The sequence below is a fragment of the Ctenopharyngodon idella genome, chromosome 3 (assembly GCF_019924925.1).
Source record: "Ctenopharyngodon idella isolate HZGC_01 chromosome 3, HZGC01, whole genome shotgun sequence".
NCBI classification, from domain to species: Eukaryota; Metazoa; Chordata; class Actinopteri; order Cypriniformes; family Xenocyprididae; genus Ctenopharyngodon; species Ctenopharyngodon idella.
The window spans coordinates 3,025,189-3,049,042 of record NC_067222.1 but is presented as its reverse complement, the minus strand read 5'-3'; the positions used below and the strand labels follow the sequence as shown (position 1 = coordinate 3,049,042).

The 23,854-nt window shown below is 38.3% G+C and overlaps 1 protein-coding gene across 1 annotated transcript; it reads right to left on the bottom strand.

The window, feature by feature from the left end:
* Nucleotides 1–414: 414 nt before the first annotated feature.
* LOC127508501 (ecto-ADP-ribosyltransferase 5-like) lies at nt 415–21,210 on the bottom strand. The gene is made up of 4 exons (XM_051886536.1): nt 20,770–21,210; nt 10,766–19,551; nt 3,455–3,542; nt 415–3,378 (listed from the first exon to the last, which is right to left on the bottom strand). Exons 3-4 carry the CDS (start codon nt 3,503–3,505, stop codon nt 2,590–2,592), a joined length of 840 nt encoding a protein of 279 aa, XP_051742496.1. The 5' UTR covers nt 3,506–3,542; nt 10,766–19,551; nt 20,770–21,210; the 3' UTR covers nt 415–2,589.
* Between the last annotated feature and the right edge of the window lie 2,644 nt (nt 21,211–23,854).

Here is a 23,854-nt window from a genome sequence, read left to right as displayed (position 1 = left end):
GATACAAGAGATCATGTTTCATAACACCACTGTATAGCGACAAAACATTCCACTCAGTTGTTATGCCACATGACATGAGAAAATATATTTCTCCATTCATTATATTTAAAAAAAAAAAAAAAAAAATTGCCCATTCATTGTTTTATTCATAATATTTCAGTATTTCCTGGCTGGAATTATATACTGTTGATCTTCAGCAGAGTGCAACAACTCACTTGTTTTTTGTCTTTCAATGTGATTTGTGGATAAGCAGAGAGTTGTTTAGTCAAACAAATGAGCAATCTCTTGTTTGATTTTTTTTTTTTTTTTTAACTGTGTTTGCACTGCAGTTTGTGCCAATATTTGCCTTGTGAATATTTACTCAAAGTTGAAAGTTTCTGTTACGTCCCATGTTATTATTTGTTTTGGGATTGGTATTTTGTTTTTGTTTTCTTCCCTCTTCTCTTTTTCTTTGTCTTTACTTTCGTTTCAGCAGGGTGATGCGGGTACCTGAGTGGTCAAGTCTTTTGCCAATCACCGTGACGCGTGGTGACGACAACGCGCGGCGTCACCAATGAGGGCGCCGTAGTTTGATTAAAGAGCGCGCCTGTGCAGGAAGCGGGAGTTCTCTGGCACGCCACATATTCTTTGTTGTTTGGTGGTTGACTCGCGTGCTTGTTTTGCCCTGTACCATTTTTGTGTTAATCTTTGTTAGTTAAGTCTGTGTTCTTTGATAAGTCAGTGTTAATGGCCATTCGATCTTTTCTCTCTGGTGTTTCTCGCCGTTTCTGTTATCAGGTTGATAAAACGACATTACTAAACGGGGAAAGAGATAAAGAACAGATATAAGATATCACGTGATATACATGTGCCACACTGAGCTATCAATTTTTTATTTTATTTTTTTTTTTTTTTTTTTTTTTGTGAATATTGATGGTTGAGTTAGGTTAGAAGTTTTGTTTTCTGTTTAGTAAGATGGTTATATTTTGTTTCTTTCTTTGATTTGGCACGGTCTCGTTCTTTTCTCTTTTTTCCCCGTTCTTTTGTGAATTATTTTTGGCTTGGTTAACGAATGTATATAATTTGTAAATTTATGTAAATAATTATATTTTGGGTTAATTGGTATTGGTTTCACTATAATAAACAAATACGTTGCTGACTTAATGGTGTGTAATTATTTTCCAGTACACGTTCAATGTTTTAATGTTGCACCCTTGTTTTCTCTAGACAATTTAAAAAGGGGTTTGTAACAGTTTCTAATATGAAGACACACAAAAGAACTGTAAAAACATGTAGCATGTCATCAGTGTTTCTTGGTCTTCTCCTGGACTGAAGCACAGGATCTACTCTTCAGTGACCTACAAAACTCAGACAACAGAAACCCTTTAAATCCCAACTGAACATTAAACACATACAGATCTCTCAAGATCTCAGCAGAGGAGGATTAAACAACAAAAACAGCATTACCAGCTTCACTTATTACTTACCAGACTTACTTTATTTCTGTCAGACAACTACAGATGTTCTTATTGAGAATTAACAGAGGTTTAGATGTTGATTATTTATTGAAAATAATAAAGGTTGTACTTTAGTTGTGTTTAGAAGACAATATGTGTGGTTACTGGAGCTCCCCTGTTAGCTATACATAATAAAACCTCTCTTCTTTACAGCAAAATCACAACTATACTATACTGTCTCTTTACACCAACAATTCAACAGTTTACTCTACAGTAGTTCAACAAATGCAATTTAACACAAGGAGCCATGTTTTGGTTTGTAATTTGAAAACATTTGAAAACACCCACATTGCTGTTGTCCTCCATGTTCGATTATGACGTATCCTCTCCTGGAAAGGCCTGGATAGAAAAGTATTCATTGATGAACACTTCAGAATCTGGGCGGAAGCAGTAGGCCAGCCAGGGATTTTCTGCCTACTCTTTTATGAATACTGAGGTTTCGGACATGCTAATCTTTTCACATACTGTTTTCTCCTACTATATAGTAGGTAAGTAGGCATATTCGGATGCAACATTAGTATACGCATGCCCGAATCTTGTGATAATTAGTACACCACCCAGGTATTTTTTGCCTACTCTTTTATGAAAACTGAGGATTCGGACATACTATTTATTCGCCTGCTGCTTTTTACCTACTATATAGTAGGGAAGTATGCAGTTTCGAATGCAGCCAGAGACAGGTGCAAGTGCATCACCAAACTACCTGCTTAAATGTGCATGTTTTTTTCTGCAATATAATTTCAAAATGGAAGTATGTGAATGTTCAAAAATTATTACATGACTTTTTCAGCATTCCTGCTTTTATTGACACAATAATTTATTTTGTCTTGTTTTTTTTATTATTAGATTAGATGTCGTTTTAAACATTCAATCAAAACATACGTGTTCATGAAACAAGACCATGTGTAAAATTAATGTAAAAAGTATTTTTTAACCCAAAGTACATTTACACAAAATGAGAACCAACAAGATTCTAATAATTTTGTTTAGAAAAGCTTCTTTTTCCCCCCATTGTGTTCCTGGAATATCAGATTTAATTAAGCATGACTAGGAATACAATGTTCAGTAACGAGAAACATGTAAAATCTACAAGTTAACTGACTAGCAGGTAAACACAAAATAAAATGTGCAAAATTAGCAAAGCATTAAAGAAAGCAGCATGGTTTCCCCTGTTAAACAATTCACAGTTCAGGTAACTTGTTTTTCCAGTGCTGTTCAACACAAATACTGTCTCACACCAGAGATCTGGCTGATCTGCTCTGTTCCTGACATCTGTGACTTTAAACGTCTCATATGGAGGAATCAGCACCTCTTTCTCATCAGGATACTTTGAATATTTTGTCAAATTAGCACCTTCACAGGTGTAGATTTCAAAACAAGATTTATTTCCAAAACCCTGTATTACCTTACGATCAAGAGAGGAAGATGAAAATGAACTCAAACGAACCTCTTTGTTCTGAACATCAAATTTAACATTTGTACCACGATAAGTTACATAGCATCTATTTTGTGTTTTCTTCAGAATCTGTATCGCTTCTGTTAATAGAAAGTGAAGTGAATACCATTTGAATGTCCCCTCTTTGTATTTTTGTTTGTCAGTACGAGTGGCACTAGTGAAATTACTATATACTTTAGAGTCTTTGTTAGTGTACACATGAATGGCGACTGAATGAATCTGTTGCAAGTTATCCTCTGCTGTCTTTGCATTCTCTTCACCTTTATGCCAAGTCTTGTTAAATTCAGCTGAAGCAGACATTTCCTTCTCTAGATATTTTGTCTTGACCAGATGTGTCATGTTCTCGCTACATCCCTCATATTGATCATCAACAGAATTCAGTGCCATATTCAATGGAAATATCTTTCCTGCAGCAGCTCTGTAATCCTGCAGCAACAGAAATCATAATGATCACATCATCAGTGTTCATGTCTGTAATATTCATTCTAAAACACAAGCTTACCTGTCCTAGAGCAGCTAAAATGAGAAGAAGAGCTTCAATGATCAGCAGCATCTTGATTTAGTCAAATCCCTCAGATGATCTAATAGACCTAATGAAGCACAGATGCTAAATTTCACAAATTAATGTCACAAATACTAAATCTCCAATACATTGCACAATTAAACATTGTTCACCAACATAAAACAGTTTTAAATTCACTAAATTCATCTCTTAAACCTGTGATGTGGATGTTATAGTGGCCTTAAAGTATACTTTAACCTCAAACTTACCCAAGAATACTGTTGTCTCTTTTTGTGAAATTCTGACATTTCAGGAGTAACATTGAGAAGAGAAGATCCGAAAAGTAATTTGCTCATAGCCAGATGGCAAGGACTCTTCAAACTAAGAAATGAGCAAGGTGGCTTTTTTATATTGAAAATAATCTGTCATCATATAATGCATCTAGCTTTGCTTATCTGATCTCTGCCCAATTCCAGGAAATCTCAGAAAACCTGCTTGGCAAATAGATAGTTAGCTAGATAGAAATCTCCTATGAAATTGTTAAGGAATGTGATGCAAAAAGATTACATATGTCAGTGCCTATACAAGTGCAGACTTCAGAACAAGATATAGTTCCAAAAAAAACAAAAAAAAAAAACATTATGCAATAGAACCTAAACCAGCCTCTTTGTTCAAAACATTCTTATGAAATTCAAGCTTACTATTACAATAAGTGAAACAGCATTCATTTTGTTTTCTTCACTTCTGTTAACAAAAAGTAAGGTGAATATCATTTGTATGCCATTTTTAAAAAAAAACTTTTTAAAAAAAATCACCATATACTTTATTATCTGTGTATACATACCGTATATGGTGACTTGAATGATTCACTGTCAATTTCTTTTAGCTGATTTATTGGCATTCTTTTAACCCTCTTGACAAGGTGTGACATATTCTTTGCACACTCATCATACTGATCATCAACATAAGGCAAGAAAGTCAGTTGCTCACGGTTTCTGCATAACAACTGCAGTGTAACTGTGATGCATCTATCTCACGTGGCTTCACATGAGACCTGATCTCATGAGAATTTCTACTAATACTTTAGCAATTATGGTAAAAAAAAAAAAAAAAAAAATCACCAATGATCTAAGCCAATTTTGGTGAAGATTGCAATCTTCAAAATAAAAGTCCCTGAGAATATATCAGAATGAATCGTGATGTTAAAATGAATAGATGATGCAGTAGGTGATGCTATAACCACACTGCAGAAAACTTCATGTCAATTAATCACAAATTTGATCTGTATGAGGTCCACTCAATCATTAATTTATTGTGTTATATGCATGGTTGACTACATCACAAAGATTGTTAATGTCCTTTGACTGTTATTATCTGAAAATCATCCCAAATTTGAGATGATCTGATCTTGAAAAAAGTATGTTTTCAACAATTTAAAAGTGGTTCCCTTTCGAAAGGGAACTTGTGCTGCGTCCAAAGCGCTAGGGGAACTGCCTCCGCTAGAACCGGTATCCAATCTCGGCAATATCATATTGACCGGCGACAGCCCATGACATCGTAACAATGCGACCCGCATGTATAAAAGGGGTGCCCAAACAACATGTCATCCTCTTCTTATCTTCAGGGACTGTTTTGTTTGAAGCACGTATTGGCAAGTGAAAGCAAAATGAAATGCACAGAAAAAAACAGACTTACTAGGAGGTTTGTGAAGTGTGTGTGAAGTGTGTGAAGTGTGTAGAGGTAGTGGAACGCGCTGCTGGCAGGTTACAGTTGCCATGGCAGCGCGTTAGGAGAAAAGCCGTGCGCGATCAGCTTAGCGATTGGTTTCCAACTCTGGTCAGCCTTCCGTTCCTTCGCGACCTACATACTGAGGTCGAGAAGGCATGGACAAACCCGTACTCAGCGCGAATCCATCTAAGTCAGCAGGCGAATTTCGCTGACGTCGAGGGATTGGCAGATCATGGGTATGTGTTGATGCCGCCAATTGACGAGACGTTTGCGAACTATCTCATATTGGGGTGGACATCGACACTAAAGGCTCCAATCCTGCCATCTAGGCCGCTTAAAGTGACATCACGTCTAAATGGCAGGGCATACGCGGCAGCAGGACAGGCTGGTGCTCTGCACACAATGGCTGTGCTACAGGCGTACCAAGCGGACATGCTGAGAGACTTAGACCAGGGGGCGGGGCTATCCCCTGAAGCGGTCTCTGCGCTGCATCACGGATTTGGCGCTCTGGGCCACCAAACAGACCGCGGCCTCGGTCGGTCGATCGATGGCGGCAATGGTGGCCACGGAGCGCCATCTGTGGCTGAACTTGCCAGACATCGGGGAGAAAGAGAAGTCCTTTCTCCTCGATGCCCCGGTTTCACCCTCTGAGCCTTTCGGGACCTCCATCGAGGTGGTGGTCGGAAAGTTCAGAGAGGCGAAGGCACGCTCTGCAGCTTTTAGGACCTGTATACCACTGACGTCTGAGTCCTCACCCAGACAGGCTGCTGGCCCGTCCCGGCCCAAGAGTCGCAGACAGGGCCAGAAACAGTGTGTCACCTCTTGTGCGTTCCCTCCATGGCGGAGTAGGTCGCAGAGAAGGCGAGACTCGAGAAAGAAGAAGGATTTGAGGGAGGTGATTCAACAGAAACGCGGTAAGCATCGCTGATGGATCTCCTCTCTCTGAGGGTTAAAAACATCTAACCCTCTCCGTTCTTCTTCGGCCCAGGAAGCTTCCTACATCAGGCCTGTGGCTGGACCGATGATGAAATTTTTTCTGACGGCCTGCCGTTGGCTTTGATAGTGAGAACCCTTTCAGGCTTTAGGGTTGCAGACTCCATGGTTTTCCATGGTGGTAGGTCGCAGGCCCTGTGGCCGCAGGTGGGACTGCGCTTAGGTCTCTTAAAGCTTTTAAATACTAATGTATTTCTCTAGACCTCGGTTCCCTGTGTAGGAGTTTTTTGGGCATTCAAAATTTGTATTTTGTTTTTTTTTGTTATTGGTAATTCTTTTATATATAGATATATATGGAAAAGTAATATTTGGGGCCTAAAGCTCTCTTTTTCTATTTACCAGCGAGTAAGCTGGCCTCTTCCCACTTGAGAGTGGTTTTTGAGGCTGCTATTCGACTGTAGGCTGTATTTTTAAATACAGGCCACCTTGATAGCCACCTCGGGGTAGGGTAGTTGTCTCCTCTACTCATGTTTTGGAGAATTTTATGTGTCAAAAGAGACAAGCCCTTTTGCTTCAGATAGATTTATGTCCAGCGTTGGCCCACAGGGCCACCTGACATGCTTACCTAGTTTATGTCACTCATTTTAAACGAGCTTGTGATAGCTAAGACTTTTATTGTATTTCTTAGCCACCTTTAGCGGTGTTATCTGAGTTTGTTTGCCTCCTCTCAGTTGAGAGTTTTGCTTAGAGGCCGCTGCTCTGAGGAGCACCAGGTAGATCTGTGTGCTTGGGCTGGCCCTCACCTGGGCCGCCCTGATAGCTGAATCAGGCTAGTATTAGAGATAGCAAAGGCGGTCTGACGTACATTCCCGCCTCTCACCCCTCGTTATGCGTGTGTAGGTCCCTTTTTTTACCTCTAGTGCTGGCCTCCTCTCATTGAGAGTCATGTGGCCAAGGCCCAGCCCCCTTCTGCATGATGCAGATTGGTGTAGAGGCAGAATAGACTGTTACCCTTTCTATTTGATTAGTAATGCTTGCTGCGGCCTGCATTTTGGAAGCTGAGCTAAATAGGCCCTCGCTAGGCTCCTCTTAAGCCCGCTGAACTAGCATTCAAGCGTTGGGTTGTGTGTGAAAGTCTCATTAATGACACTGATTTATGACATGGATGCATAAGAGCGCTTTCTTCCCGATCGCGGGGACTTTTATTTTGACGGAACGCAGCGCATTCAATGGAGTGCTTCACAGTGCTGTGTGCACGCAATTTAATCTTGCATCAGCCGTCACCTGTCTCCAGCGGGAATGAGCCGTAAGATTCAGTGAAAGACAGCAGTTATATGATCATCTTTATGTTCCTTTGAGTGTTTAAAGTTGTGTGCATCCAGAGAGAAAGTGAGTATTGTAAATTTCACTATATTACTCAAGCTGAGTTGATTGCTGTTTACTGAATAGAGATGTTAAAAGAGAGATAACACAAAATGGACGCTAGTGTAAAATAATGCAGTATTTGAGTTCACATCTTGTATAAAGTGTAATAATGTAAGCTGTTTATAAGGTTTTATACCAGCAATGTTTGTTGTCAAATGCTACTTTGTGTTGATGTTTTGGGGGAAGCCAGAAACTTATTAATGCCATTTATGTTGTTGTTATGAATGTGAGCATATTGTGAATTGTAATAAGAAGCATTGTTTGTTAGAACATATCTTTATTTTGTTTGTTGCAGACCACATACACGAGTATATGCTGATATACTTCTAAGGACATAAAGCACAAGACAATACCACCCTGCCCCAGTACTAATGTTCATCTCCTATATGTGAACAGAGAACACTGTTTAACACAACACACTACAACCTGGCTCCCCCTCTGCATATGCTTGTACAAATAAATCTGTTGAACTGGATTCCTTCTCTGACTTTGGTGTTCTAACCAACACACCCGGACCAACTCCACCTCCTTAGTGACAACTAGCACCTTACGGTCCTTAGCCCCTCAGCTACAGGTTGAGTGTGGGTGGCTTTTTTCTATGAAAAGCCCCTATCCCCCTGGGGCTGAGTACAGATATTATTTCTGATGGAGTCTTTTTGGTTGGCCTCCACCCTGTAGTTTTCTCAGGGTTAGGCGGATAGTACTCCCTTGTAAACAAGGTGTTTTCTGAGTGCTTCGCTTATAGCTCTGTTGTTATCTGCCCTGCACCATTGTGGCTCAGGTCGAGCAGTATTTGACCTTCACTGCGGGCTGGTCATTTAGTATGCTATGTTCATCTGGACTATCTCTGCTACTAGACTCTCTATAGGGTAGTAGGCCCTAACAGGCCTCCTCTTACAGTGAGTTCCCACCATGTTGGGCCCCTAGCAGATAGTATGCCTTAGCAGGCTTCTCTATGGTCAGCCCCATTAGTGTGGATGTTGTAGCAACAAGACACGCTCTGGGTAGCTGGCCTTAACAGGCCTCCCTAGCTCAGCTAGCAATGCTTTACTTTTGGAATGAGTAGGCCTTAAGAGGCCTCTCTGTGAGCGAGCTCCCTTTTGTGCGGGTATTTTTAGCCACTTAGAAGTGGAGGTTGAGGCATCCGGCTGTTGCTTGTTTTCAGCTTGTTGGCCTTAACAGGCCACTCTGGAAGACAGCAGGCCTCCCTGTGGGTGAGCCCAAGGTGTAGGCTTTGGACAGCTAGCTACCTATTTGCTATCAGGCTGTTGGCCTTAGCAGCTAGTTTCGGGCAGCAGGCCTTAACAGGCCTCTCTGAGAGCCAGCCACTAATAAGTAGGTGTATGGCAGCTAGCAATGGCCACAGTCAGCCAGTGAACGTTTGCCATTGAGATGCGTGGCCTTAGTAGGCCCCTTTCGAGGCGAATTTTCCACAGTATGGTTAATTCTCTGCCAGTCTAGACTCGGTACCAGGTGGTTGGCCACAGTAGGCCTCCCTGATGCGAGTTCCTAGCAGCTGGGTATTGGTCAGCAGGGTCTTGTTATCAGGTGGTTGGCCTTCCAGCCTCCCTGAGATGCTTCACGCTTCTGCGTGTTGCTGGCTTGGCTAACCTTTTTCATCTTTGTTTCTAGTTTATAGCCTGGTTGTCCTATCGGTCGACCAGGCTATTGTTATGATGTCATGGGCTGTCGCCGGTCAATGTGATATTGCCGAGATTGGATATGTGTTTCAGACACCGGTTCCCACGGAGGCGGTTCCCCTAGCACTTTGGACGCAGCATCTCGTTCCCTGTTCTCAGGGAACCATGGTTACATGCGTAACATGAGACGTTTCTAGGCCATTCACTGCTAAACCTTTGAAAGTGACAAAGGTTTAACAGTGAGCTCATTGGCTACTGATACAGCAGGAGCCAATCAGATATGCCCTATAGAGAATGATGTGATTGTAAGCGGATTAAGGGCCTTTCAGTCTGCACCATCTAGAGTTTCATGACAGAACTTTGTAATAAAACACACCTGAAACACAGCAAAAATAAAAGAAATAAAATTAACAAGTCAAGTGATAACCGAACATTAGTGAAGAACACCTTCTGCACAAGCAGAATCACTGATGGAAAGAGCAACGACAAGAACAGAAAAAAATAGAAGAGACTAGCATAAACACAAGAACTACAACTGACTTCCAGCCACAGCCTTAGATGAAATCAACTACAGATAAAAGAAGACATTAAATCTCACCAGAGGAGGATTAAACAACTCCACAAACAGCATTACCAGCTTTACTTATTACTAACCAGTTTGACTTTATATCTGTCAAATTCTTATTGAGAATTAACAGCAGAGGTGTAGTTAAGACCAGACCTCCAAGACTAAGACCAAAATCAATCAAGACCAGAGGTGTGGCCAAAACCAAGACCATTCAAGAGCCACAGCAGCATCCAGTATTGGAGTTAACAAGATATTTAAGTGACTTTATTTCTGTCATACATCTACAGATGTTCTTTTTGAGAATTAACAGAGGTTTAGATGTTGATGCTTTATTGTTTAGTTTAAAGTCACTGTTATGGTGATCAGTGTTTGCTTTAGTTGGGCTCTTAACCCTTGACTTTTGAACTTAACCCTTAACTTAACCCTTAACATTTCACTTCCTTTTTTCCCTGAATTTACACAAATTGATAAAACCAAAAAGGCTCAATTCATTTTAAGTTTTGGAAAGCTTAATTTCTCCCCTAACTAAACAGTACCAAACTGTCCCCAGAGTATCTTACTCAGTTAAGTCTGAAAATCATTTCAAAGTTTAATAACAGGAAACATGCAGTGTCTACAAGTTTCACAAATAGTAAATCTATCACTCTAATTGGAATACATTTGCACAATAAAATTGTTCACCGGCTTTTTACATAATACAGTTTTATATCTATATAAAATAATAATAATGATAATAATAATAAAAATAATGACAGGTAATGCATAAAACTAAACATGTTATTTATTATAACATATTAACTTCATATTTGGTGAAAAATGTATATTATAAAAAAGAAAAACACTGTCTACATTCAAGTTTTCTGCATATTTTTAGTAGAAAAATCATGCAATTGATTTTCAGCTTTCTGACAAAAGGTACTGTAAGTTCATGAAACTTCACCTTATACTTTAAACATTACACATCTAAAAACACATTAATAAATTTCCCTCAAAAGTGTTCAGTGAAATTCTACTTACATTTGCGATAACTTGGTCCTCAGACTTTGTACTCCTCTGGTGCTCTTATTCCTAATGTTCAAGAAGACCTGCTGAAAAAACTCAAACATATATTTTAACTACTTATTATTCTCCACGTTTAGTGCATACAACAAGCCAAAAAGGACAATGAATGCATCTGTAAAGTCTCCCACGTTTTCCATCTCAACCTCCTTTTCCAAGACAATGACAACATTGAACACACTGGAGAACAATCTCAAGAATTCTCCTTTTCCTTTTACTTGATACTCCCATACATCTGTACTCTAAAAAGCATAAAATAACAGTATTAAGTCTGAGTCTATAAAGAATAAACCAAGAATACTGAACATCCTCACTGCCCTCACTTTATTTAGTAAAAAAAAAACGTTTGAATTCTCTCTGTAAATGTGTTGTCTCAGTGGTTTCAGATCTTTAAACTAAAAATATAATATCAAGCAAGGTTAGCCATCATTTCCAAGTAACTTGTAAATAGTTTTGCATTTATAAATACTGTAAATATCTCTGTAGAATAGTAATATGTAGTAATCTCTGTAGACTTAGCTAGTGCTTTCTCTGTATTTCTCAGTGTTTATTTAAGCACAAAATTGTTGTTCATGAGTGAATTGTGTTGTTTCTCTGCTTACTAACTCCTGAAATCCCTCAGATGCTGAAAGACAACAAGAAACACAATAGGGTTTCACAGATACTAAATATGTGACTCTAATATATACATTTGTACAATAAATCTGTGTTCACCAACTTCTAATGCAGTTTTAAATTCATATAACTGGTATTTCACACTTTTTTGTTAGGTTTTGTGTTTTCTTTTCATTAATTTTAAGAGTTCAGAAGCAACAACAAAAGAAGAAGATCAGAAAAGGCAGTCCCTCACAGCCAGGTGGCAATCTTTAAATGAAGACATGAGGAAGTTTGGTATGTGGGCTTATATCACAAATAGTCTGTGTGCACGCACAGCAAAATGCCCATTGTTAATTTAACACTGCTCAGTGTTCATATGTGTCCACACTACAGGGTGTTAAAAAATAACATTGAAGCAGTGTTGAATTTAATTAGATAATTGCGATTAATAAAGTGATGATTAAGCATTAGTGACAAACACATGCTGTTAACAAGCAGAATCACTGAAGGAAAGAGAAACAACAAGAACAGAAAAAAAGAGACAAGCAGAAACAACAGGAGGCTTGTTCGACTTCATTCGGCACAACAAAGATCAGCTGCCGCCTGACAAAAGCAATGCATTCTAGTTAGAACATGGATCGGCGCTGCAGCCGCCTCACAATCACATGTGCCATCAAAGTACCGTGAGAGCAAAACGAGACCAGCTGCATAGGTCAGGCTCTGCAGTTGGATTTGCGGCTGCAAAAGCCTTGATGATAACACACTTTATTCTCATTGGTCAGATTTTGTGATGACAAGGCGTGTGTTGCGTGTTTTTTCTGAGACAAGTTCCTGTATTTAACCAATCTTGATATTGAATATCTGATATTCAAAACATGGGAATTTCAATCGCATCAAACTTCTTCGACCACAATCGATGCAAAAATCGCGTGGCCTGCCATGAATGACGTTGGTTCAGCACGCTATGGAAAGCATTAAGTGTCCTGACCTGAAGGCCATCTCTGTACTCCTCCCCCGCCTGCAAACAGCAGATCTCGCCAGCCAATGGCAGGCTAGTGTCGTTCATCTCGAACAAGTCTAGTAATAATACACTCAATACTAACCAGACTAATTTATTTCTTTCGTACGTCTACATACGTTTAGATGTTGATGTTTTCTTGAAAATAATAGATTAGTTTGAACTATTATGGAGATCAGTGTTTGTTCTTGACTTTTTTTTTTTTTTTTTTTTTGCCAAAATGCTTTATGTTGCAGTGCATGATGGGAGCCACCAATCATAACTCATCCATGGCTCCCAGCATGCATTGCCACATGAATAAATTATGCAGCTGTATTTTCCTATTATTTTCATTAATTCTTACTATTTGCTTTTATTTTGCTGTTGTTTTGTTGTGACTTTAGTAGTTTGTTTTGTGATGTTTGGAGTTTATTTGTTTGACTGAATATTTTGTTGAGATTCATGTGCTGATTCTTGATGTACTGGTACTTCAAATACAACTTAGCAATAAGTATAAGGGCTGGAAGCCAGTTATAGTTCTTGTGTTTCTGCTCATCTCTTCTCTTTTTCTGTTCTTGTTCCTCTTTCCTTCAGTGATTCTGCTTGTTAACAGCAGGTGTTCATCACTAATGCTCAATCATCACTTAATCACTTAATTATCTAATTAACTTCAACACTGCTTCAGTGTTGTAACACTATTGGGATTTTGCTATGTTCTCTCTCTCTCACTCTCTGAGCGGATGCAGTGAGTGAGTGATAGTGCTGCGGTACGAGTGAGTATGCTTTTTTTTTCTACTTTCATTTACTGTCTCTGCTTTAAAGTTTTGTTTATACGTTTGTTTGAAAAGAAAGCTAGGAAAGGTTAAGGAGGGGCCTTTGAGGTTGTGGAACGCTGTCAACCAGCATTTTGCTGGTCAGCAATGGCGGGCCCACGCCAAACAAAGTTTGAGCAGCTTTCTCGAAGGCATGGGATAAAACTCACGCCTGTGATGAACTGCTCTGTGGAAGACTGTAGCCTGGCTGTTGGTGAAGTTGTTGGTTCTGACAGTATTATGTCGGCTTCACGAATGAACAGTGCTGTTGTCATCTTCCTTGATACGACTGAGAAGGTAAACAGTGTAGTTCAGAGCGGAGTAGTAATTCAGGACACTTTTAATCCAGTAATGCCGCTGGTTCAGCCGGCAAAAAAGATAACGCTGTCAAATGTGCCACCTTTTATTAAAGATGAGCTCTTGGTTAATGAATTGTCTAGACATGGAAAAATTGTGTCCCAAATAAAAGGATTCCACTAGGGTGTAAGTCGCCCTTGCTTAAACATGTATGTTGTATGTTTCAGACGGCAATTACATATGATCCTAAAGAGCGATATGGATGAACTGAACGTGTCTTTTAAATTCAGAGTTGATGGCTTTGATTATGTCATATTTGCATCGTCTGATACTATGAAATGTTTTGGCTGTGGGCAAGAGGGGCATGTTAGGCGTGCATGTCCTGAGAGAGAAAATGAATTAGACTCTGAGCCGGGCCCGAGCAGGGAAACAGTGCGTGCTAGTAGTAGAGTAATAGCGACTGATGATGACTCTGCTGTTGGAGATGATGATGATGGTAATGTCGTGGGGGGAAACACAGAAAATGAGAGGAAAGAAGCTGATACAGTGCCTATTGATGTTGTGGGGGGGAATACAGAGAAAGGGGAGGATGGAACTAATACAGTGTTTACTGATGTTGCGGGGGAAAATTCAGAGAGTGGGGAGAAAGAAACTGCTGTGGTTGCTGAGTCTATTATGGAGCAGGAGATGGTGACTGGCATTGCTTGTGATGAAACACTGTTCAAAATACCCAATACTAAGAGAAAAAGGGCTAGAAAGAGTACGGAAGCAGCTAAAATGAGCAGACTAACTGATTCTGACAGTGATGTAGTGGACAGTAACACGGGACGAAGTAGACACAGTGATTACAACTTTGACAAAATAAAGTCATTTCTGCAAATTACTAAAAATTTGAAAAATGTCCAGTTTGAAGATTTTTTTGCTGACCGCAGAATGTTTATCAACTCAGTGACAATGCTAATGAGGGGTGAAAGAGGGGAACAGTTTACAGTGCAGGAGATCTATAGATTGAAGAAACTTGTTTCCAAACTGAAATTAGAACTACAAACTGAAGATGGCTTTGAAACCACATAATCTGTGTTTTTCTATGTTTTTGTTTGGTTTGTGTCCCCTCATACTATTTTTTTTTTAATGAGTGTGATGAGGGTGAGCTCTCTTAACTTGAATGGGGCCTGAGATATGCATAAAAGAGCATTGCTGTTTGAACTTATCAAACAAAAGAATATTGATGTGATGTTTGTTGAAGAAACACACAGTGACTGTATTAATGAAACTGACTGGAAAAAAGAATGGGAGGGTGATGTGTTGTTTGCTCACATGAGCTCTACTAGAGGAGGGGTGGCTGTTCTCTTTGCTAATAATTTTTTGCCTATTTCATGTGATGTTAAACGTGGTTTCTGGCAGATTATTATGCATAGGGTCTTAGTTTGAAAAATTCAAGGCTGTTTTTATTAATGTTTATGCTCCTACAAATGGAAGTGAAAGAGTACTTTTTCTTAAAGATGTAAACACTATCTTGCAGAATTGTAGTTCTGATGATTTTTTGTTTTTGGGTGGCGATTTTAATTGTACAGAGAATTATAGAGTAGACAGGAATCGCATTGAACCTCATGCTGCTTCAAGTCGTGTTTTAAATGAATGAATTCGAGACTCACAGTTTGTGTGATGTATGGAGAGAGCTAAATAATAATGTAAGACAATACACATGGGTACATAACAGAGAAAACTTTATTTCCTTGGCCAGATTGGACAGGTTTTATTGTTTTAGACATTTTAATGTTGTGAAAAGTTGTTTTATTACACCAACTGGTTTTTCTGATCATTGTTTAGTATCATGTAATGTGTATATAGCAAATGTGAAGTCAAAGAGTGCATATTGGCATTTTAACACCTCCCTGTTAAGTGATGTGAATTTTAGAGATGTTTTTATTTCCTTCTGGAATAATTTTAAACTAAGAAAGCGTTGTTTTAAAATTTGCGTGAGTGGTGGGATTATGTAAAGGTTGAGGTGAAAGTATTTTGTCAACAGTATACTTTCAGTGTTTCTCGGGACATCACTAGATCAATGAAAAAACTTGAATCTGAAATTATAGAAGCACAAGGGTTAGCAGAGGTTACTGGGGAGGGAAGACACATCGAGACACTTAAAAGTAAGACATCTCTTCTTGCAGATTTGCTCGGCAGTAAAGCGCAGGGGGCTCTGGTCTGTTCTCGTTTTCAGAATTTAACGCAAATGGATGCCCCAGCTAAGTTTTTCTTTAGCCTTGAAAAAAAGAATGGTCAGAGTTGTTATATTCACTGTCTACGCACAGACATCTGATATCAGAAAACGAGCTGTACAGTTCTATGGCAAACTATACAGTAGTGAATACAGAAAGGACAAGGAGTTATCCGCTGGCTTCTATGAAGGTCTGCCAAGTGTCTTGGAGGACTCAAAGGCAGAGCTGGAGAGGCATCTTTCTGCAGAGGAACTTCTGAATGCTCTGAAGGGCATGGGGAGTGGAAAAGCTCCTGGGATGGATGGACTCCCTGTTGAATTTTATAGGGAGTTTTGGGCTGTGCTGGGCGAGGACCTGTTGGCAGTCCTAAATGAAAGTTTGTCTGTTGGCTCTTTGCCCTTGAGCTGTAGGAGGGCAGTGATCACATTGATACCAAAAAAAGGTGATTTGCAGGAGATCAAGAACTGGAGACCTGTGAGTTCGCTTTGTTCTGATCTTAAAGTTCTTTCTAAGACTTTAGCTAATAGACTGAGAAAAGTGATGGGGCAGGTCATTCATTTTGACCAGACGTACTGCGTGCTGGGTAGGTCAATTATTGATAATGTTAGTCTCATACGGGATGTTTTAAGTGTTTCGAGTCTTTTAGGGGTAAATTTGGGTTTTATCTCTATTGACCAACAAAAAGCATTCGATAGAGTGGAGCACCAGTATTTATGGGACACCCCAGAAGCATTTGGTTTTAGTTCTGATTTTATTGGTATGTTAAAAGTGCTGTACCAGGACACTGAAAGTTTGCTGAAGATCCATGGTGGTTTGAGCGCCCCTTTTAAAATTAGTAGAGGGGTCAAGACAGGGTTGTGCACTGTCCGGTATGCTTTACTCATTAGCTATTGAACCAATGCTGAATAGACTAAGAACCAAGATTAATGGTTTAATATTGTATCATGATATTCAGCATCAAATTTCAGCTTATGCTGACGATGTTATGGTCATGGTAAATGGACAAGAAGACATTAATCAGCTGGTTTCTGTTATTAATGATTTTGGAATAATTTCAGCTGCCAAAGTTAACTGGGAGAAGAGTGAAGCATTGGCTGTTGGGAAATGGGAGGGAGGGTTACCAAAATTACCTAGTGGGATGATCTGGATGAAAGAAGGTTTTAAATGTCTAGGTGTGTATCTTGGGGATTCAAATACCCAACAAAGGAATTGGGAAGGGGATTTTGAAAAGATAGAAGGAAAATTAAAAAAGTGGAAATGGCTTCATTCACAATTGTCTTTTAGAGGGAGGGTTTTGATAGTCAACAACTTGGTTGCTTCAACATTATGGCATAAATTATCTTGTGTGGATCCACCTGTTGGATTGCTGTCCCGATTACAGACAATCTTATTGAATTTTTTTTGGGACAGTTTGCACTGGGTTCCTCAAGGTGTGCTCTTTCTTCCTAAAGAAGAGGGAGGACAAGGGCTAGTCCATTTACCAAGCAGGCATGCTACTTTTCGTCTACAGTTCATCCAGAAATTTCTGACTGGGCCTGTGGATCTGGTGTGGAGGAAGGTGGCAAAAGTAATTTTACACACAGTGGATGGGCTCGGACTGGATGCTGCCCTGTTTCTAATGGATGTGAAACAATTACGTCTGGCTGGACTGTCTCAATTTTACTGTGGATTTTTCAAAGTATGGGGACTGTTCAATGTGTGCAGGATGGAGGAGACCAATTCTTTGTACTGGTTATTACAAGAACCTCTTATTAAAGGTGCTTGAATGGACATTGCGGGTGGGAATGTTCCAGGACTTGTGCAGAGACTGTGTGCTACCAAATCTGTGACACTGAGGCACGTAATGGGGATAATTGTGGGTGGCTGGACCCGAGCTGAGTGATATAAATGCGGTGGCCAGTTTGTTGGGTCAGAAATCAACTCGCCACACGTTAACCATAGTGGAGATGTGGGAAACAAGGCTAACAAAGGAGGAATTTTATTTGATAAAAGATTTTAAAAATGGAAAATTAAATAAAAAATTTTCCAAAGCTTGGGATCACACCAGACCTAAAAGAATTATCGGGTCCTTTGTTGGATCTTAACGAATTACAAAATTTAGAACTGAATGAAGTAGGAGGAAAAGTGATGTATAAATGCTTTGTTAAAGTTTTAAATAAAGTAACGTTAAATGGGAGGTTTGATACAGTTTGGAAAGACAAACTTGGGTTGAAAGAGGGAATGAAGCCAGTGTGGAGGGTGCTGTACAAACCACCATTGATAAAACGATCTGGTGATTTACAATGGAGGATTTTACACGGGGCTGTGGCTGTTAACACTTTTATTTCAGTCATTAATCCCAATGTTGATGACAAATGTGTGTTTTGTGGATTTAGGGAAACTATTTTTCATTGTTTCTTAGAATGTAAAAGACTCCATGCAAAATTTTATTTTGGGGGCTGGGTACAATCAGAAGCAAAGGATCAAATGGCAATTGATTAATTTTTTGTTTAGACAGGCAAAGCTGGCAATTTATAAAACAAGGAAGAACAGAATCGAAAATAGGTGTGGTCAAGAGATTACATCTTTATTTAAAGCTTTTGTCAAGTCAAGAATTGTTGTAGAGTTTAAGCATTATAAAGCAATGAATTATATAGAAACTTTTAAACTACAGTGGTGTTACAATTCGATTTTTGTACGGTGGAGGAGGAGTTCATTTTTGATCTGGTCTGGATTTGATGTGTGTTTAATATTTATGCTGTTATGATTGAATAAAGTTTGTTATTAAAAAATCAATCTCTCTCTGAGTGTGTGTGTGTGTGTGTGTGTGTGTGTGATAAGAAACTTGAACATCTAAGTGATGTTGACAAAATAATCTTTGTTAGCAACATGTTTGGAGTAGGCCTATTCCTGTTCAGTTTACACAAAATTAAAAACTCTGTTCAAGCTACTTCACATTAGTTAGGGGAACATTTTGCAAGTTGGATATTTTACATTGTACAATTTCTCTTTGTGTATAAGCAGGTAGTAAATTCAACTGTAATAAAAAAGTATAAATAAGAATAAAAAAAATATAAAAAAAAACACTAGAAAGTCATCACCCCAGTGATTGAGAACCCCCTTTCTTTTGGGATCAGAAAATATAACCAATAATACAAAGGAAATGTTCAAATTGTGTTTTCAGAAATGTATTTAGCATGTTTTAAGAGATCTATAGACATGATGTGTCTACCTCATCTAAAATGTTTAGCTCATCTTATGTGTAGCTAATTGAACTCGATGTCTCAATCCCTATGGAAAATTGGCATGCCTTATGTCAGCAGTGAAATTTAAGTGGTACAGGGGAGGGGAGGGATATAATTCATGTCATCAGGTGGGCACCCTCCTTCATGGAAATTTCGTTGATTAACCCACAACGTCTCCAGAAGGCTCAACTGTGACACCTGGCATCCCAGGTACACCCCCCTCAACTCCATATCCTCTATCTTCATCTTGCCGCCAAGTTTATGTCCTTCCTTTTAATCCACAGCCAATTGCTCCTTCTTTCAGCTGCATTCGACAAGAACATTATTGCTTGTTGTAGAGAGCAACCCCTAACCCCCATTTTCCTTAGTAGATTAGTTGGGGATGTGGTGACAAAACCCCTACATCCCACTTCCACTGGAAAAAATCCTCATTTTCCAGCCATTTAGCATGGCTTCGATTGCCGGTTCAGAGTACTTCAACAATTTTCTCTCAAATGCTTCCTCCACTCCATCCTCCCATGGTACTGTAAACTCCACGACATATGCCAGCTTGACTTTTGTGGACCAAAGGACCATATCTGGCCGGAGTGTTGTAACCCTAAAAGTTTACAATGACTTCAGTAGTTACTAGAGAGTTATCATGTTTTTCGCTTTAGAATACTGATCCAAATAATTTGTAACTCCTTCTGAAGGATTTGGTAATACTTAATTCATTACTAGTGGGTTACTGACAGTTAATGACATTTACTTTAGAATTAATTATACATTATGCATCATTCATGTTAATTATGAACCTGTATATAGTAGTTCTTAGTAGTTTTCTGGGAGGTATAAAAAACAGTAGTTACTGAATAGCTAATAGTGAACTACATCATTCAACTGAGCACTATTACTTACTAATTCATTAATCAGAGTTTCTTGTTAGTTAATAGTAGTTGCTAGATGCATTACTCATTTGTTCCTGTGTAGTTATTCATTAATGAAGGATCAGTATTCTAAAGTGTTACCAAATAAAGAGAGATTTATAAGTTTGTTTGTTTTTTGTTTTTTTGTAGGCCGGTCATTTTTTACAGGGAACCTCACAAGTGTTATAGGGTTTATAAGGAACAATAACTATGGGACAGGCTACAACATTTTTCCATGTTTCAAGGATGTTCTTTTAAAACAGAACACAACATTATTCAATTGAAGTTAGTTGTCATTATAAATGTTTAAAGGATGTTTCAAGAATTTTACTCTAAGATTGTTTTCTCCCAACAAGGCCTTTTTAAAAACCTTAAACAATAAAAATAATGCTTTTGTGATAGCCTTTTGAGACCATTATTAAACAAATTGTAAACTTATGGATAATCCAAGGCACTCGAATCATGTAAAAAACTATTTTAAAATTCCTATTTTTAAGATTTAGCCAAGATGAAATAAAGGCTTTTTAAAATAGTTTTTTACATGATTCGAGTGCCTTGGATTATCCATAAGTTTACAAGTTGAATTATCCCTTGCATCCAAAGAGCACCGAGACGAAACTCACACCCCGTGCAGCACTTCTTCGGCACTGTTTTGCTTTGAGGAACATTGAACAAATGTTCTATTAATGTTACTGGAAGAACGTTTGTTCATAAATTTGAGAGAACCTTGCCAGAACCTTGCGAAAGTTATGAGAATGTTCCCTGTTAGCTTGGTCCCTCAAATAGAGAACAAACCATTAGCATATTAACAGTTAAAATAACTTCTATACTGCAAACTAATAGACAGATCAGAGTAATTGGATAACAGCATATAAAAACAACAAATATAACATATAACAAGCACGACCAACCTTCTTGAAAAAGTATTCATGGAAGCGAATGTCACAGCTGGTCATGTGAGGGAGATTCATGGATAATATTCATTCCATTCATGAAGAACTCAGCACAGAGTCAGCACAGACTCAGCACAGAGTGACCGTCGTGTCAGTACCGGCAGAAAACAAGAGAGACATTGTGATGAGCAGATTCTGATCATGGAAATGTGAATTTTTAACTCCAGATTCCAGCAGGATACACAAACACATCCATCAGTTCAGTCTTTTAAGGGTGATGATAAATAAGTCAGTAGATAGACAGTATTACTGATAGTATTTGGACACATCTGAATTGTAAATATAGCTGCAAGCAGCAGTTACGAGGCCAAACACACCAATGATCTGAACCAATTTTGATGAAGATTGGACAAACTTTGATGAATCTTTAAAGTAAAATTGAAAAACTGAGTTTACCTAAGAATCTGTCCCTAAGAATATGTACAGAGTGATGAATCATGCTATGGTATAAAAAAGACAAAATACATTTCCGTCAATGACCAGTAGGTTATGCTGTAACCACTGCAATCACTGTTTCATGTTTAGTACAACAAAGCATTGCAAACATATGACTTCACTTTTTTATGAATTCCACACCATCATTTATTTATTTATTGTGTTACATAGGTACAATTTTGACTGATATTGTCTGAAGATCATCAAAATTAAATATGAGATGATCTTATGAGAGCTCCAAGGTGTATCATATAAAACTCATCCATGGCTCCCAGAATGCACTGCAGCATGAAGCATGTCATTGATTTATACACTGATTCTTGATGTCTAAGTGAGTATGCAGGTATTCAAAATGTTTAGTGTACAATGTGTTTTCAAAATCTTTTATATTATCTGATTAAAACACTGCTGAACCTTGTGCTGAAGAATTGCAAATCAAAGTAATAATCAAAAACATAAAATTAATAACACATCACCCATATGATCAAAGTTTAGACACTGGATGAGATCAGGCCACTAGATGATGATTGTCACCACCAATAACTAGCTAAACTTCTTGATCACATATTTATCATAACGAACGTCTCTTATAAACACACAGTTACAGAAGCCAGAGAAAAATGTTAAAAAGTCAAGGGTCAAGAGTCCAACTAACGCTAACACTGATTGCCATAATGGTGACTTTAAATGAAACATTTTAAATGAAACATCAACATCTAAACCTCTGTTAATTCCCAATAAGTATTACAGAAATAGAGTCAATCTGGTTTGTAATAATGCTGAAGCTGGTAATGCTGTTTGCGGAGTTGTCCACATTGAGTGTCTGCTAAAAACTTGATAATAATGTTCTAACAATGTTATCACTGAATATTTTTTGCATTTATTTCAACAGTAACATACTTCTAAAGTAAGGTAAAGAACTGTGCAATAAACAGTGAATTACTGCCTTTTTTTTTGCCAGTATTTTACCGTTCATTTACAGGACAATTTTTTGTGTTCCATTGGAAACACATTCAGTGTTTATTTATTTTTAGATTAGTGCCTTCCTAGCTATTTTTTTTTTCTAGTAATGTTTTCAGCAGCAAGATTTATTTTTGTTCCCAGAACATTTTCCTACATTAAAACTCAAGTTAACTTTTCATTTTCAACTCATTTTTGATTGTCAGCATTTTTGAGATTTATATGCTGATTCTTGATGTCTGAATGATGCAGTACCACAAAATGTTTTGTGCAGTAGATGTTTTTAAAAATTCTTCAAAATAACTGTTACCAAAACATTGTTGGATCTCATGCTGTAGAATCACAGAGATACTATAACCAACACATAACCACATTTGAGCTTTCTTAAGGAAGGCCACTGCTATTCATATGAGCAGATGACAGTCTATAGTCCTGAGTCAAACCGCTCAAGCCATTGATAAAGCTGCCAAGTCATTGCGTGGTCACTAATATTGAAATAAAACGCTTTCATTGAGTGGAAATGTCACCGTTGTTTTACGGAAATGGGTCATACCATTGACATTACCTGAGCAGTTGAAGTAACGTTAAAACCCCACTTATTCAAGGGCGCACATTCATTGCATGGACGGACCAAACACATAATGTAAGTGTCTAAATGCATACGCACAGTTCCAATGAATGATAAATTAAATTTAACTTAATGTTGTTAAACTGAATGTGCGAAGGAATCTGCTGAAATAACTACAACATTAACAACACTGAAATAAGAGCGCGCGGTTTATCTGTCAATCAGATGCACATAAAGTTGTGTTCGTTCCTATAGCAACAGTATAAACCTAGCGCGTTTTCTTTCAGAATCACCATAAGGAAAATGTTCCGTATAAAGAGAACAAAGATGGCTTTTATAACTATTCCGTGAAGAAAAGTTAGTTTAGGATTAGTTGGGAAAGTGCATGATATTCTAAGGTACTCTCTCCATGTAAGCATTAATATGTTTAATGTACCTGGAACACTTTAATAAGGTTGTGTAGCCATTAACACTATCCTGCACTATAGTTAACATGAACTAACAATACTTTTAAATCCTTTTAAATTTTTGGCTTTTGTACATTTCTACAAATGCTAATTTTTAGGCTATTGAAATAAAGTTATAGAGCTTCATTAAGAACTAACATGAACGTACATTAACAATGTACAAAAGGTTGTTTTTTGCCCTTACTCTCTGACCTCCTGAAGGCCGCTGTGTAATTCGCACCCTGACTAAAACACATTGGGGAAAGCATTTCAATAACCCTAATGAATGCATATAAAAATGCGAATCGTCTCGAATCAAATCGTTCTGAATTAGCAAAAATCGTTCTTGAATTGAATAGAACACCTATGAATCGTGAATCGAATCAATTTGCTGTCTACCCAAAGATTCACATCCCTAGGCATTATGACAACATGCCAATCTCATTCACTCAGTCTTCCTTTTGGCTTTTTTCCTGCCCTAGGAAAAGGCCTAACAAGTCTACAAACCTACAGTTACAAAATCCAAAAAACACCTAATGTTGAAAAGTCAAGTGTCAAAAACCCAACTAAGACAAACACTGATCACCATAATGGTGATGTTGAGTGCTATTAATTCACATATTCCTGTAGGCTA